At 55.3% G+C, this 14,237-nt stretch overlaps 8 protein-coding genes across 8 annotated transcripts; 4 read left to right on the top strand and 4 right to left on the bottom strand.

Annotated features, from left to right (window-relative positions):
* Positions 1-77: 77 nt before the first annotated feature.
* On the top strand, positions 78-1,133 carry BAUCODRAFT_122230 (uncharacterized protein; the record flags this gene model as incomplete). The annotated part of the gene is made up of 2 exons (XM_007678192.1): positions 78-291; positions 340-1,133. The coding sequence occupies 2 exons, from the start codon at positions 78-80 to the stop codon at positions 1,131-1,133; spliced, it is 1,008 nt and encodes a 335-aa protein (XP_007676382.1).
* Positions 1,134-2,467: 1,334 nt separating this feature from the next.
* On the bottom strand, positions 2,468-2,992 carry BAUCODRAFT_70754 (uncharacterized protein; the record flags this gene model as incomplete). The annotated part of the gene is made up of 2 exons (XM_007678145.1): positions 2,468-2,767; positions 2,822-2,992. The coding sequence occupies 2 exons, from the start codon at positions 2,990-2,992 to the stop codon at positions 2,468-2,470; spliced, it is 471 nt and encodes a 156-aa protein (XP_007676335.1).
* Positions 2,993-3,206: 214 nt separating this feature from the next.
* Positions 3,207-6,105, top strand: BAUCODRAFT_33544 (uncharacterized protein). Its single transcript, XM_007677837.1, has 4 exons — positions 3,207-3,422; positions 3,473-5,034; positions 5,087-5,353; positions 5,815-6,105. The coding sequence occupies exons 1-4, from the start codon at positions 3,283-3,285 to the stop codon at positions 5,910-5,912; spliced, it is 2,067 nt and encodes a 688-aa protein (XP_007676027.1). The 5' UTR covers positions 3,207-3,282; the 3' UTR covers positions 5,913-6,105.
* A 136-nt stretch (positions 6,106-6,241) lies between these two features.
* BAUCODRAFT_147838 (uncharacterized protein) lies at positions 6,242-7,199 on the bottom strand (the record flags this gene model as incomplete). Its single annotated transcript, XM_007678191.1, has 2 exons — positions 6,242-6,730; positions 6,954-7,199. The coding sequence occupies 2 exons, from the start codon at positions 7,197-7,199 to the stop codon at positions 6,242-6,244; spliced, it is 735 nt and encodes a 244-aa protein (XP_007676381.1).
* Positions 7,200-7,932: 733 nt separating this feature from the next.
* Positions 7,933-8,594, bottom strand: BAUCODRAFT_466465 (uncharacterized protein). The gene has a single exon (XM_007678190.1). It carries the CDS (start codon positions 8,379-8,381, stop codon positions 8,139-8,141), a length of 243 nt encoding a protein of 80 aa, XP_007676380.1. The 5' UTR covers positions 8,382-8,594; the 3' UTR covers positions 7,933-8,138.
* Positions 8,595-10,092: 1,498 nt separating this feature from the next.
* BAUCODRAFT_53101 (uncharacterized protein) lies at positions 10,093-10,468 on the top strand (the record flags this gene model as incomplete). The annotated part of the gene is made up of 2 exons (XM_007678037.1): positions 10,093-10,292; positions 10,345-10,468. Coding segments are annotated over 2 exons (324 nt in total), but the record flags the coding sequence as incomplete, so codon positions are not given.
* Positions 10,469-12,185: 1,717 nt separating this feature from the next.
* BAUCODRAFT_33532 (uncharacterized protein) lies at positions 12,186-13,459 on the bottom strand. The gene has a single exon (XM_007677836.1). The coding sequence runs from the start codon at positions 13,206-13,208 to the stop codon at positions 12,636-12,638; it is 573 nt and encodes a 190-aa protein (XP_007676026.1). The 5' UTR covers positions 13,209-13,459; the 3' UTR covers positions 12,186-12,635.
* A 123-nt stretch (positions 13,460-13,582) lies between these two features.
* On the top strand, positions 13,583-14,222 carry BAUCODRAFT_33530 (uncharacterized protein). Its single transcript, XM_007677835.1, has one exon. It carries the CDS (start codon positions 13,626-13,628, stop codon positions 13,860-13,862), a length of 237 nt encoding a protein of 78 aa, XP_007676025.1. The 5' UTR covers positions 13,583-13,625; the 3' UTR covers positions 13,863-14,222.
* Positions 14,223-14,237: the final 15 nt, after the last annotated feature.

The raw sequence follows: 14,237 nt of genomic DNA, 5'->3' as shown, positions 1-14,237 counted from the left end.
CGATGTCCCACGCGTCTTCCCCAAACGCGTCAAGTTCGTTCGAAGTATCGTTGTACTTAGAGCATTCGGTCGCAGGGATGGACGACTTACCAGACAGTCAGGTTGATTCCCAAGACATTGCAGATGATGCGCCTGTTGGAAATGTTTTTAGGCCGCCGTCAATCCATCGCGACAGCATCCTTGCGGGCGAAAGCTATTCGCATCTGTCCACTGTACCTGCTGCACTGCGCGCAGATATGAGCACTGCATGTGTGCTTGGTGTTGACGAAGCGGGACGAGGGCCGGTATTAGGTGAGTAGGATTTTCGAGTCTCTTGGAACGTACGTTAACTGGAGGCAGGCCCTATGGTCTATGCATTGTACTATTTACCACTGCCAATGCATCGCTTATTGCTAGCTGAGACGCATCATTTCGACGACTCGAAAGCACTCACGCCCGCTGTGCGCTCAGAGCTGATGGAGAAAGTCTGCTCGCCCCAGACAGATCTCTTCCAGCACTGTGGGTGGGCTACCCGGAGTATGTCCGCTCGCGACATCTCTGCTGCGCAGCTCAAAGCTAATGGAGCTTACAACTTAAACGCGCAAGCTATGGATGCGACCGTAGACCTGATCCAGCAGGTACTGGACCTCGGGGTGAATGTTTGTGAAGTCTACATCGACACTATCGGACCGCCGGCGACGTACCAGAAGCGACTTGAACGCATCTTCCCGTCTTTGTCGATCACTGTAGCGAAGAAGGCCGACAGCCTGTACCCTTGCGTTTCCGCAGCATCAGTCTGTGCCAAGGTCACCAGGGACGCCTCGCTCGACGTTCTCTATTCAACCTATGCCGAGATAGCGGACTGCGGCGAGATGGCATGGGGCTCCGGCTACCCTTCCGACGGACGTTGCACGACATGGCTGAAAGGCAACATGCATCCTCTCTTCGGCTGGGGTCACGAGTGCCGATTCAGTTGGGGCACGGCCAAGGAGATGCTTGAGACGAAAGGCGCGCCATGTCGCATCGAATGGCCAGAGGCTGAAGATGCCACTGACAATCTTAAGCTCACAGGCTTCTTTCTGGGTGCTGAAGAAGAGAAGGAGGATGAGATGGTGTCCTGGTTCGGCAAGCGCGTGACTGCCGAAGTCTTCTGAACGACAGTGACTGCTGCGAAGCTGCTTGTGTGGCCATTTGTCCACGATGTCACGCAATGACGAGGCGCGTGAATTCATTCGCTGTTGACCTGGGTGAGTTTGCTGCATTGACCGATGCGTTTGAGCCCCAGAAGCCGATGAGTACGTTGATCTCCCGATGGCGTCATGTGACCGGACCACGCCAACATACCCGACCTTGTCACTATAAAAGCTCGCTGCCACAAGATATGGGTCAATCACAGAGTAGGGAAGTCACGGAGAGTGAACGAGACACATGGTTTCCACTTCGCCAAATCAATGGAGCTTACGAGCACAGGCTAGACATCAACGAGCGTGGCCGAGAAAGTATCTGGTATCGAGGATGGTACTGGCCGCCGCAACACCAAACATCGTTCAAGCCTCGGACTTTCGTCCTTGGCAGTAGTGATAACGACAGGCAACCAGGACAGAGTCCGGGTAGTGATAGTAATCGCCCAGAACCAGCTCGTGACACCTCCTGGACCACTGGACCTTCGCAGTCTTCGTGGCAACAAGGAGCCAGCTCGTATGCATCTTCAGACCGTTCTCTTTCGAGACCGCCCCAGGTCGACTCCGATACCCCAAAACACGGAAAGAAGCTAAGAAAATCCAAGGTCGCACCGATGGCACAGTACTATCCAGTGAGCGGCCCTTTGACACCACCTGGGAGGTCGTCCAAGAGCTTTCACGACGAGACCGAACAAGCACCGCGAAGCCCTCCGGAGAATTCGAAGTCCGCGAAAGCCCCGGTACAAATTCAACATGCTGGTGAGGACAACTTAGCTGGCCCGCAAGTGCCACACAGGCAAGGAAACATGCCTTCCGCGGCGGGACCAGTGCATACACGTCGAACCAGGCCAAGGTCGCGCAATCCTGCAGGCAGTCAACACACCGCTGGGCATCACATGGCCGCGCCGTGGTCACCGTATGAGCAACGCCCCAGGGCTCAGGCGCCGCAAGCATTGCACACACATCCATACGAAGCGGATATGCACCCGAGTAGCTTCGCCGGCAGTAGCGACATGGGTTCTAGCCGCAGCGACTTTTTGCACGAGCCAGAAAGCGCGCCATCGGTAAATGCACCGAGAACAGACTCTGCATCGAGCATTTCAAGCTCAGAGTTTGCGGTTGAGGAAGGTATACGGGTCGTGCCGGTGAGCGCGGAAGCGAATGCGCACACAGGTGACTGAAAGTCATCCACGACAACCCACGAGTGATACGATTCGATCCCTGTGGTTTGACGCTAGCTCTGCCGACGGTAAACTCGTCGTCAAGGTCGGAGCAGAGTGGGTCATCGTTATCTTCTGCATTTGATCTTACGAATAGCCAAGCATGCCGGCAATGAACGTCGTAGCTACCCACCCGTACTCTAGGTATTCGAGCGTCCCCAGTACTTCCTCGGTGCGCCGCTGCGCTTCGTTGTAGTCCTCCATGTTCGGAAGAGGAATACGGGTGCCTACCGTCTTGCTGTCACCAGGCGCCCAGAAGTTCTTGATATGCCCGCGAGCAAACAAGACTGTGAGTAACATGACAGGCGAGATGCCAAACCGAACCCAAGGGTTCAATCGGGCGCCGACACTTGCCAGGGTGGTAGCAGCGATGAAGGAGAGGAGGATCTACACGTTGTAAGCAATGCATTCCGGACTACAAGAGCATCGTGTGATACACACAGCTACAGCACCAGCGCCCTGCGTCGTCCGCGTCTTATGAAGCTGCTCCTCGACCGTGTTGGACCACTTAGCCAGCTTCTTCGTCGTCTCCTCGTACTTCCGCAGGTTGGTGATGGCGATGTAGGACTGGTAGCCGCCCCATGCTGATAACCCTGCTTGACAGACATGCATGAATGTCAGGTACAGCAACGAAGTCTTCATCTTGGCGACTGTGTGCTTGGACTTGTGCGGAGGACGTTCGCTTGTTTGATAAAGTCGTTCGATTGAAGAAACGCAGGGCTTATCGCGTTATCGCGCCAGACCGTAGGGATATCCGTTTGTTGCCGCTTGACCATATCGGGTCGAGGGTTTGTTTACATCCGTCTCCGCTGCGCAACATCCACTTCTTGTCGCAACAGCATTAATACTCCTCACTGCTGTCGCTCACTCTCGTGCTCGCATAGATGTCACGCGGCGACACGATGAACGTCGACAAGGAGAACACAGTCCCAGTTGGCATGCAAGCGGAGGGCAAGGGCAAAACTACTCCAGGCAGACTGACGCCGGGAAGATTGCGCAGAAAGACGGAAGCTCAGTACTTTGATGTTGGCAAAGTTGGGAGGTATGCACAAATTGTTGACATGTGTGGTTATCTATCGCTGACGGAGGAAGGAAAACTGGTCTTGTACTGCCTGACAAGGGTGTACGCGATGAGTATGGCCTGGAACCTGTCTCCGGCATCTTCTCTTCGCCAATCGCTTCGCCTGCACGCGCATTCAGCGACACCAACGCGAGCAGCGACATACCTATGCAAGAAAGCTCTGGACCAGATGTCAGCGAAACATTGCATATGCGCAAGACGCCGAAGCTGCCTCTACCGCGCGCAGCAACGCCCAAGCATACGAAAATTGGCAGTCCGAAGCGAGGGTCTACTGGTCGTCAACAGCCACACACGACTGGTAGACCGCTGCAGCCACTTGATGAGAACGCGGCGAGTCCAGTGCGGAATCTGTCTAGGACACAGCCTCCAGCGAACCGGATGCTGGACTTTGCGGCAGCGGGCGCTGTGCGCAAAAGCATCGAGAGTCTGAGCCCGTTCAAGCCGAAGCGCGCGTTAAGGCGGTCAAGTGCGATGAAGCCCGATCCGTTTGCTTCGCCAGAAACGAATACAGCGATGAAGGCGCGTTCGCCGACAAACGCAAGCCCAATAACGGAGCAAGCAGAGGCAATAGAACCCGAGTCTGAGTCTATCGTCGATGAGGGCCCGCTGATGTTGGAGGACGACGTGTATGATCCGTTGCCACGTTCAACAACGGCCGAAGTGGAAGAGACGCTGGACTCGTTCGTCAGCGACTTACCGAGCGCGGTCCAAAAAGCACAGAATGAGACTGGAACTTTCGGGCGCAATGCACAGCAAGCACGCAGCTCCTCGGTCGCTGCTCCAACACCAAGCAAGAAGCGGGACAGTACAGTACTAGAGGCAACGGAGTACGACGACCATGCGCCCACAGTCCAGGATCTGGAGGAAGGAGTTCCTGCAAGCCCAGCACCGCCCAAGCGTCGCAAGAGTGACCCCCAGGCAAGGGAGCACAATGAAGCCATTGATCCAGCGCTACTCGAGGACCAGAGTGACCGTTTCGCGCCTTCAGTGGAGTATGACGAGCCGAACGAGCGATCGCAGGGAAAGCCAAAGCCAAAGCCAAAAGCGAGCCGCAAGACTGCACCTCCAAGCCGCCGTGCACGCGCTACTACTAGTCCAGCCAAGTCAAGGAAACGGGCAAAGTCAGACGAAGCTGCCAGCCAGAAGCGCGGCGCAAGCATCGGCCCAGCCAACAACATGTCTTTCCGTGCCACCACACCATTTGACGATGCTGTCGGAACGACACGCTCAGGTCGCAACGTTATCAAGCCGCTGCAGTACTGGGCGAACGAGACGCGCATTTGGAAACATGGCGAGTGCGAGGGCATCATTCGCGCCGAGTCTACAGAGTCCCCTTCGAAGAAGAGAAAGCGGGGAGGCGGTAAGAAGAACAACAACCGTCTCGCTCGCCTTGAGGCCCGTATTAGCAAGCTGGAGCATATTGAGGAAGAAGACGAGGAGGATGCGGAAAGGGACGAGACTGCTTCGCTATGCGCGGACGAGTGGGAAGAGAATGTCGGAGTCATTGCCGGGCCAGTGGCGAGCTGGGACAGCAAGCGACAAACCGGTGATCCCACTGACCCAGTCAGAGAAGGTGAGCCGATCAACGTTGACGGCATAATCAAAACAGCTCACTCATATCGCAGACCTCGCCTTCGCCGCACCAAGCATCATCACGCGCGAAGTCCCCAACTCCGACTTCAAGTACGCCAAGATCATGACCCTTCCCTTCTTCGGCGCAGGAGTCGTCGAGCTCCCACCGGAAGGCTTCAAGCGAGCCAAGAATAGCCGCAAGATGCAGATGTGTTTCTTCGTGCATGAGGGCAAGGTCTTGGTTGAGATTGGCGGTGGAGAGGGAATGGAGGTGAATGCCTTTGCGATCGCGAAGGGTGGCGTTTGGGTTGTGCCAAGAGGTAAGCTGGACTGTTCCGTTCTCCTCCCATCCCATCTACACGCGGTTCAGGACGTGGTCGAGGCTCCAGCAGAGAGCGGCTCGGTTGCAGATGAGCGGTCAATTTACCGCAAAAGACTCCATTATTCGGACAATACGACCCCTTCAGTCGACTTGCACCCCAGCGGTGTGTTTGTGCGACACGTTGTCAACACAAGCATGCTCCCGTCGATGGTTGCACAGCGCAAGCAGCGAGCGGCAGGTGTGGCGAAGTCTGGTCGAGGCAACGTTGCACAGAGGCATGAACCCGTTCCGTTGCAGGACGCAGCTGTCTACCGGGTTGAGCGTCTATTGTCCCGGATACGAATTGGTTGCTGGGGCGTGCGCTCTTTGTGCGACGTTGAGCCGACCTCCTGCATATGACCTGATCGCTGTTTCAGATCGGATATGTGGAACTGAATGACTGACTCGAGTGTCTTGCAGGCAACAATTACGCGATTACGAACGAGAGTCGGACCAAGTCTGCGCGGATATTCTTCGCGCAAGGTTGCGAGGTCGACGGTCCGGCTGGCGTCGAGTAACGGATTGCTGGATGATACCCGAAATGCATTGGAGGGATTTGTCACTGCGATTGACTTTTGCCCAAGGGTTGTGATTTCGGCTTACTTGTAGCGATCAATGTGTTGACACGGCTTTGACGCTGCTGGTTGAGTGCTCTGTAGCGCTGTGCTTGCACTGGTGTATCGTCACCATGCGCTTGTATGTGGCAATGCCCTCTCATCTTCTAACAATGGTTTCCGCTTAATCGTCATTCAGCACGCAGTGAGAGTCCAGTACTGCTGCGCGCTGAGACTGCAGGCTCTGTGAGACTAATGCAGCAGGCATCAATGTCCATGACAACGCCAGCGGATCAGAACTCCTCGTCTTCATCTGCGAGTTCATCAAGCATTGGGAAGTCGCCAACCTCCACACGCTCTGGCCGGACGAAAACGCCACAGTTTGTAGGGCATTGGAAGTACCTCACACCCTTGACACTCCCATCGTTCTTTCCAGTAGGCTCGTCGAGCTTCACGCCCACCCATGCGCCTATACCGCTTGGTATCTCGGGCACATCACCAACGAACATTACCTCGCCTCTCCGCGCATCATCATCGGGTAGTAGCCGACATCTACAGCCTACTTGAATAGCCCGCTGCTCGACCTCACGGTAGGTGGCATCGCGCTTCTGCTGCTCGATGCTCGGAGCGTTTGGGTCAAAGCGGCCGAGCTTTTGGGCCTTTTTCCAGGCAAGGACGCTGTCGGTTCGTGACTCGTATTCCGCCGGTGGCATCTCATACTTCTCTACAGCAGATACGTCGGTATAGTTGGCTCGAGCGCCTGGTGGACGTGTGTCTGAGACCTTGCCATTCGTTAGTCATTCTTACCTCATGACAATTTCTCGTGTCGTGCGGCCTGGGGCTGGTCATGGGTTTCCAGGGCGCTTCAAGCGGCTTGCTGATGCATTTTTATCTGTGATGGATCGCAGAAGTGCATATTTTGCTTGCGAAAGATCGTTATGAATGGCAGGTTTGGTCACATATCAAATGAGATCCTGAGATGCGAGTGGAAGCCTAAAAACCTACATGAATCTCGGCATAAGCGTGTAAGGGCCAGCGAGCCAGCTGGGTGGAGTCCTCATGTTGCGCTTGTATGGGTTGCGATGCTTGCTGGCCAGTCTTGATGGAGAGGCTTTGGCAGTTCGCCGGTATACCGGTGATGGGCTCGAGGCGACCCTTGAGCTGCGAGATGGTCCAAGAAGGGTTGATTCTTCGCTCCGAAGACGAGTTTTCCGCGACAATCAACAACGGTATGTCGTGGGCTGTCGCCATGTTGAACTCACGCTGGACAGAAGCTGTGGTATGAGATACTGCTCCTACTGATGTTCGTGCCGTTTGTCATGAGCACTCACGTGAACATGCTGTAATGTGTGCAGTCGTCCCGTGCCTACTTCTACGCAGCCAATGAAAATGTGATACTGCCGGCTTCCGCTCCTATTTGCACTAGACTTCGACTACCAAAACGACCATGCTGAACTCTGTCGTGTGTGCACCGGATACCAGCACCGCCAGCCCGACGTGCTTGGACCAAGATTTCCAACTCCGTTACGGAAGGAGGACACGAAACGACGGGCCTCACCGCCAGAATGTCGTCTGGACCGGCAGGCTAAAGCAAGGGAGGAAGGAAGACCCCGGCGCAGCGAACCTGTTCGGCGCCAGTTCCTGAGAAGCTTCCAAGGACCCGCATGGCGTGGAGTGCAGCACTTTATCCGCCCGACGTCGAGTTGCTCTTACGTGGCCGCCTGCTATCGACTTCTCCACCTCCATATACACTGGAGCCGGCAATACGACGGTCGTCATCGGGAGCTGTCAAACTGACTTGACACGTTGGCGATGCACGAAAGCAATGCGCATTTTCGATGCTGATAGGCTACTTGCAGCCATCAACCAAGCTTCGAGTCGGCTTTGTTCGCCGTCACATTTCTATCGGAAACGCATGTATCAACGTTGGAACTCGCGCTCCGTGCGTTGGTCTTTGCAGGCGCTAGACCCACGCAATGACTTGCAGACGCGGCATCCCTGTCATCGTGCATCACAATAGCGAACAGGTCATCATGGCTTACACCGCCGAACAATCTCGGCAATGACAATAGCAGCCAGAGCTCTGTCAAAGTCTGGGGGGGCCGACTTATCTTACGCTTGGCGCACTACCCGTGCTGTGAGCTGTCGAGTCGCAATGCGACGCTTACTCATTCCCACGGCATGCTCGATTCAGATCATGCGCCTATTATAGTGTGGTCCAGGAAGCACTTGATAGATGGTGTCACGAGATCCCTTCCTCGAGCCGGGATAGCACATCGGCATTTCACCGCCCTCGTGTTGTTCTCCCGGCCCAGAACCGCATCCTAGGAAGGGTTTCCACGAGCGTGCACGCTTACACGTTTCGGCCATTGTGATCTGCGGACATTGCAGCTCCTCCGAGGCACTGGAGGCACGGGGCTTCCTCCGCTTCATACCGCCAGTGCCGGGGTGTGTCTCTCATGACGTGACATTCGAGTAGACTGCGCATTCAACAGGAACAGGCTATGCGCTGATCGCGGTTCCCAAGAAAGCTACGCGCAAGGCCTGAACAAGCCCATAACGTGACCCCTACCAATGATTGGTCGCCCTCACCGCCTATTGTGCTGTAGTCTCCCGAGTCGAGCGTGATGGTCACACGCGCACTCGAGCACTCGATCGCAGCCAACAATAGGGCTACAGATGATGTGGACGAAGACGATTGGTCGTCGTCAGATACGAGGCTGATTACTGTCGGCGCTCAAATCTGAGCCGCGCTACGGAAAGGCTCATGAGTCGCGCATGAAGTCTATTCCCCAAAATGCGAGCAGATTGGACCCACGGAAACTGTACAAGAAACAACTCCAACAGCATATATGCCCGATCACGAGATGTGTCGACTTCGAAGCCTAGCCTCATCGAAGACAGTCCGCCTCAAAGTCAATGCGTTGGCCGCGCATATCTCCCGCCGACCGACATGCGTTAGGTGAGCATGGTTCCCATACCTTGGCCCTTTCGTGGTTCCTTCCTTACTTGGTTCGGCTCTTGCTACCATACTGAGCGTCGTTTCATCCCTTGCTAGTCACCGCCAGTGGCTGGCGGTACGACAGGGTCTCCACCTTGACTTGTTACCTTATTTCATGCATATTGTTAGTCACGTTGGCTTTGCCGGTTCTTCGTAACAAAGTGGTTCGCTGCCCAACGGCTAAGCCACTGCCTTGAGCTTCTGATCCTCCAGGCTCCTACTAACAACGACACCGCCACGGCCTTCAACGACACTCTAGTCGCACTCCCCAGACCTGCGTTAATGCCGAACCCGCCTGTTTCGGCCATAATCAAGTGAAACAAGCACTCAAACAACCGCACCACATCCGTCCAATCTGGCTGAAGGTCCTTCTACAGTATCGTGAGCGCTCGAGCAAGGTATGACTCGACGACCGGCATGATGCCCGTCACCAGCAAGTGAACATCTACGGCGCCTGTGCTCGAGGGTTATAAGTTCACGCCGCTTCGTGACGACTTCCGGAATGCTGGGACGAAGTTGCTCTTACCAACAATCTCCCTTACCTGATACCGTTGAGTTGACGCAGCCACACCAGTATCGTGGATAAGCTGTTCAACAAACCGCGTTCCGAAAGCATTGCTGTCGCTCATGCTCTACCGCAGTTTCGACGCAGTCGACGGCCAGTTATCGAGGACACCCATCATCGAGGTACGACCACCTGTTCTATTTGCTGGCGATAAAGCCAGCACGCTTGCCAAAGTGGATATCAGGACGTTGCTTGAGAGGCCGGCCTCAGCATCGCCGCCTGGTAATGCAAGCACTCCATCTGGTCGTACCTCGAGCAGTCCGAGGGACGGGGACAGCGACGGTCGCCGCGCTTTTGTTGCTCCAACTGAATCAACAGCAGCATTCATTACTGGTCCTTTGATAGCACCGCCTCGCCTCCCACCGACGCATCCTTATCCGGTGATGCAGACGGCGCAATATCCATTCTACCCACCACCGGGGTCTTCCCATTATGCTCCTGTGGCGGGCTATGCACAATACCCAGCGTCGATGACCCTACCAGACCCCAGGCTACCACTACCAGCTCCATTCCAACATCCGCCGGGGTCGAGCAACAAGCGCTTGGCACCGCCGCACCCAGCCGAGTCCCCCGCGAAGAAGAAGCAATCGAAATGGTCCGCCGACGAAGACGCATCGATCATCGAACTTCGCAACAACGGCATGAAATGGGAAGACATCTCAAAGCACCTGCCAGGTCGCAGCGCGATTAGTTGCCGGTTGCGGTATCAGAACTACCTCGAGCGGAGAGCTGAATGGGACGAGGAGAAGAAGAACAAGCTCGCGCGGCTGTACGAGAGGTAGGTTGTTTTATCAATGCTTCTACCGAAAATCAATGCTAATTCTATGCAGGTTCAAGAAGGAGATGTGGGAAAAGATCTCCCGAGAAATGCAACTCCCATGGCGCGCCGCGGAGGCAATGCATTGGCAGATCGGCGAGGTTGAGATGGCACAACGCGCCAACGTGCCGGTCTTCCAGGTCGCCGGTCAGAGCTCCACGTCGCAATCTGTTCCCGGACCTCTACCACGACTCGCAAGCACCTCGCCTCCCTCTATCCCCGCCCTGTCAGCAGTAAACAGATATAGCCATGCGCATAACCACAGCCTGCCTCAGCTACCTCAGCCCCTCTCGCAGCCGGTATCGCCATTGCAGACAAGACTGCGTCGGAATAGCGCCGAGCCTTCACCAAGTGGCCCTTCTGCACTCAGGCGGCGGGCAGACAGCGCGCACTCCATGCCACCCACCGCGCCGACAAGCGCGCGAACAGTCTTACCGCCGCTTGGCGAAGTGACAGGGCCGCCTTCGCAAACGAGATATACCCTTCCGCCGGTGTTTACGCGGCCCGACGTCGGGAGAACGTGACCGATATGGGAATTTGCATAGCGCGGCTTTATGATGTGGCAGCTACAGTGAGGTAACGATGCATGAGAACACGACTGGTATGAAAGCATTGCATAGCGTGGGAGAAGATGCATGATTAGCGTTTTCGATCGGGAAAAGGTGTACTAACATAACGGCTTCCATTTATATGATGCTCGGTGTACAATAAGGGAGCTGTGGAAGTAGCAGCGTAATATATGACTGGCTTGTGAGATCTTGCGGGCGTGTTGACAATACAGAGGTTCGGATAAGCTTGTCCCTCGTGTGGCAGCATCCCGAGACAATTTGTGTAGCCGTGGCCGGGGCCAAGGTCTTGTCAACGTCAACCCGACACATCCGCATGCGGTTAGGCTTTCTGCGCGACACGCAACAGGAAGTCGACTACATATTCGCACCTTGGGCGTGACTGTCGGTAGACACGCCTTTAACCTCATACAATCCATCAGAGGGCAATCCTGCGGGTCGAATGGAGATCATGCTGTAATCGTGAAACAGCATCCACAAAACCCCGCTGACTTCTACAAACTCCCACGCACGGGGCGCAAGCAATTCTCTTGTTTACTGCGACGTAACGTACGGACTTCTCACAAGATACTTCGTGGATGTCCTCTAATTCGTCTGTGTGTGCATGGCTAAAGTCATTCAGTCGTGCTCGGTAAAATGTGTAGACGATTCGCCAGGCGAAGCAATGAAAGTCTAGAGTAGATAGCGTTAGAACTGAAATAGCCAGCCCGAGGTGAGGATGGGATGGTATCGTATCGTCTCGGCTATGGAAAGGCAGTGGTCGGACGGTCCGTCCGTTCGTTGTCGATACAAGCGCTTTCGTCACCCATGGTTCAGCACACTTGGTGTCGCTATCGCTTCGCCGACATGGTTCGGCAAACTTGCGTCATTGTCCACGTATTCAAACCATGCAGTCGCCCATACTGACCGAAAGGACGGCACTTCTACCCTACTTCGTCCGGTCTCGCTTCGCTATGATGAGTAAGTGCGTCAGAGTTGCGAACATGGTCGATGGGGTGTACCGTCGTAATGTCTCGGCAAGCTGGCTTGGTGAATGGAGTCGAAGCTCGAATCGGTCGGGGCGGGACATGACTTTGAGGTCCGAAGCGAAGCGAACGAGCAGCGCCGGTCATTTCATGGTGGTGGTCGACTAAAAGGCTGAAGTCGTCGACGACGACATATTGCGATGGGAATGAGAAGAGTAGGCCCACGACAATTCAGAGAATTTCAACGAACGTGGCGTGTCTGGTTCGAAACATTTCTTTGCAGCAAGCACGGCAAGGGCCATATACCCAGGCTCAGGCTCAGGCTCAGGCTCAGGCTTGCAGACTGTGGTACGAGATATATAGACACTAAAGTTACGATGATACCCATACACCACAGTCTGATAAACAGTGGACCTCCTCAGCGCCATGCTAGATCTCAGACATTCTGGTCTGTTACTCTCTCAAAACTCCCCTGTGACCCGTTACGGGACTTTGATAAGAACGGAGCGACGGCTCTCGTCCGACCCCGCGGGAAAAACAGTACCGATGATGGTTTGAAAATGCGCCGTATATGCAATGCGTGAGTCGGTCATCCTTGACTCGGTGTATCGCTTGAAGAAAAAAAAAAGGGGGCGACCAGACCGCGGCGTAATTAATCCAGCCAGTGGTGATGCCGGTAGTTGAAGAGGTGGGCGACAGAACGGAAGGGAATCGAGTCTCATTACGGGTCGTAAACCAGATCTCTTTTTATGTCCTCCGAGTAGTCGACTCCCTTACGAAGCAAGTCGGGCAGGCGTACCCGGCGCCTTATTCTCCACAAGCCCACCAATCCTCTCCAGATCTAACGACTGAAAGCGCGCATCCTCCCCATACGCCGGCAGCTTCTCGGCCGCCGGCTCGAGCCCCACGCTCGTCTCGCCGACGTGCACGACGACCACGCGACCCGATTGTCGCTTGCCAGCTTCGTCGTATTCTTCGGGGAACGTGAGTCGGATCTCCGGGATTTCGGCGGAGGGGGATGGCGGAGCGGAAGAGTCTTCGATGAGGCGTTGCTTTTCTTGGTACACGATGGTGGATTCGGAGGGTCTGACCATGACGCGACGGTGGTGGGATGAGGTGGAGGAGGTTGAGGTGCGCTTTTCGTCGTCGCCGCAGTGGAGTGATGATGATTGCTGTCTTTGTGATCGCCGTCGGCGGTAGCGCATCAGGAGCAGGCTCGCGGTGAGTAGTAAGGCGATGGTTATGAGGACTAGTAATACGACGAGAAGTGTCGCAATCGTATGGCTGAGAGGTGCTCGTTTGTTGGTATTGCGCCGTGCGAGGCCGGTGAAGCCAGACGAAGCCATTGTGGTGGTTGGGTACTGTAGCGAGCGTGGTGGCGAAGGCGTGTCGAGTCGGGAACCAGTAGTCGCCACTCAAATTACCACAGTACGGTAGTATTGAGGAAGGGAGTTAGTTGTAACGACTGCATCGCAACCAAACGTATTAGCACGATAGTACAAAGAATGATGAACGCAATCAATGAGTGGGCAACGCGCGTCCCCCTCAACCCAAAAGTGGCTTGCAGTGTTACAACTCAAGGCACGTCCAACGTTCGTGGCCCTGGAAGGGAAAGTCCGTCGGTTCGGGTACATTTGGGGGAGGCGCGACTCACCGTGTGCTGTGGAGATTCTGCACGTCTGACGTAGCGCATTTCCCGCCAAGTCTCAGCCTTCTCTGTCTCAATACAAGTAACGAGTGGATTGCGAAAGCGGGCCAGCTGAATGAGTGAAGCTGTCCGTCGCCGTAAAACACAACACAACAAGAAGAAGAAGGGGTGGAAGGGTCGTGTCGTGTCGTGTCGCACAAGGTTGTGTATCCGGCAGAGCGTGCAGATTGAGCTTTGCTCCCTCACACAATCCCCCTCCGCACACCTCACAATCGAAATGAAAGCAGCGGGAAGGGGAACGGCAGCTTGCCGCTTGCTTTTCGCACCAACTCGCCACGCTATACCGTGTTGAGGCTCTGCCCAACCCAGATCTGAGGCCTTGATCTGCGACCGAAATTTCCGATGGGGCGCCCTGTCCGCCAATCGCAATGGATGGGGTTGATTGCCCGTTGAAATGATTGAATTTCGACTCTCGAGACTTTCGATATTGCGCTCATTTAGAGTGTGGTGTCAATTGGGCGGGCGGCAGGATTACAACGCGTCGAGGGCCGCGCAAGCTGTCCGCAGCAGGTGTTTCGTCGGTCAGCCTGGTCAGCAAATCCTACATTGGATATGGGCGCAGCGGTACCACGGCACATAAGCACAACATGCAACATACAGTACAACGGCGTCCTAACCCGCCTGGCCCGCCTTTACCTAATCGATTGCTGACAATATATCTGTGACA

The sequence above is a fragment of the Baudoinia panamericana genome, assembly GCF_000338955.1.
Source record: "Baudoinia panamericana UAMH 10762 unplaced genomic scaffold BAUCOscaffold_6, whole genome shotgun sequence".
Classification (NCBI taxonomy): domain Eukaryota; kingdom Fungi; phylum Ascomycota; class Dothideomycetes; order Mycosphaerellales; family Teratosphaeriaceae; genus Baudoinia; species Baudoinia panamericana.
This window is presented reverse-complemented; position numbering and strand designations above follow the sequence as displayed.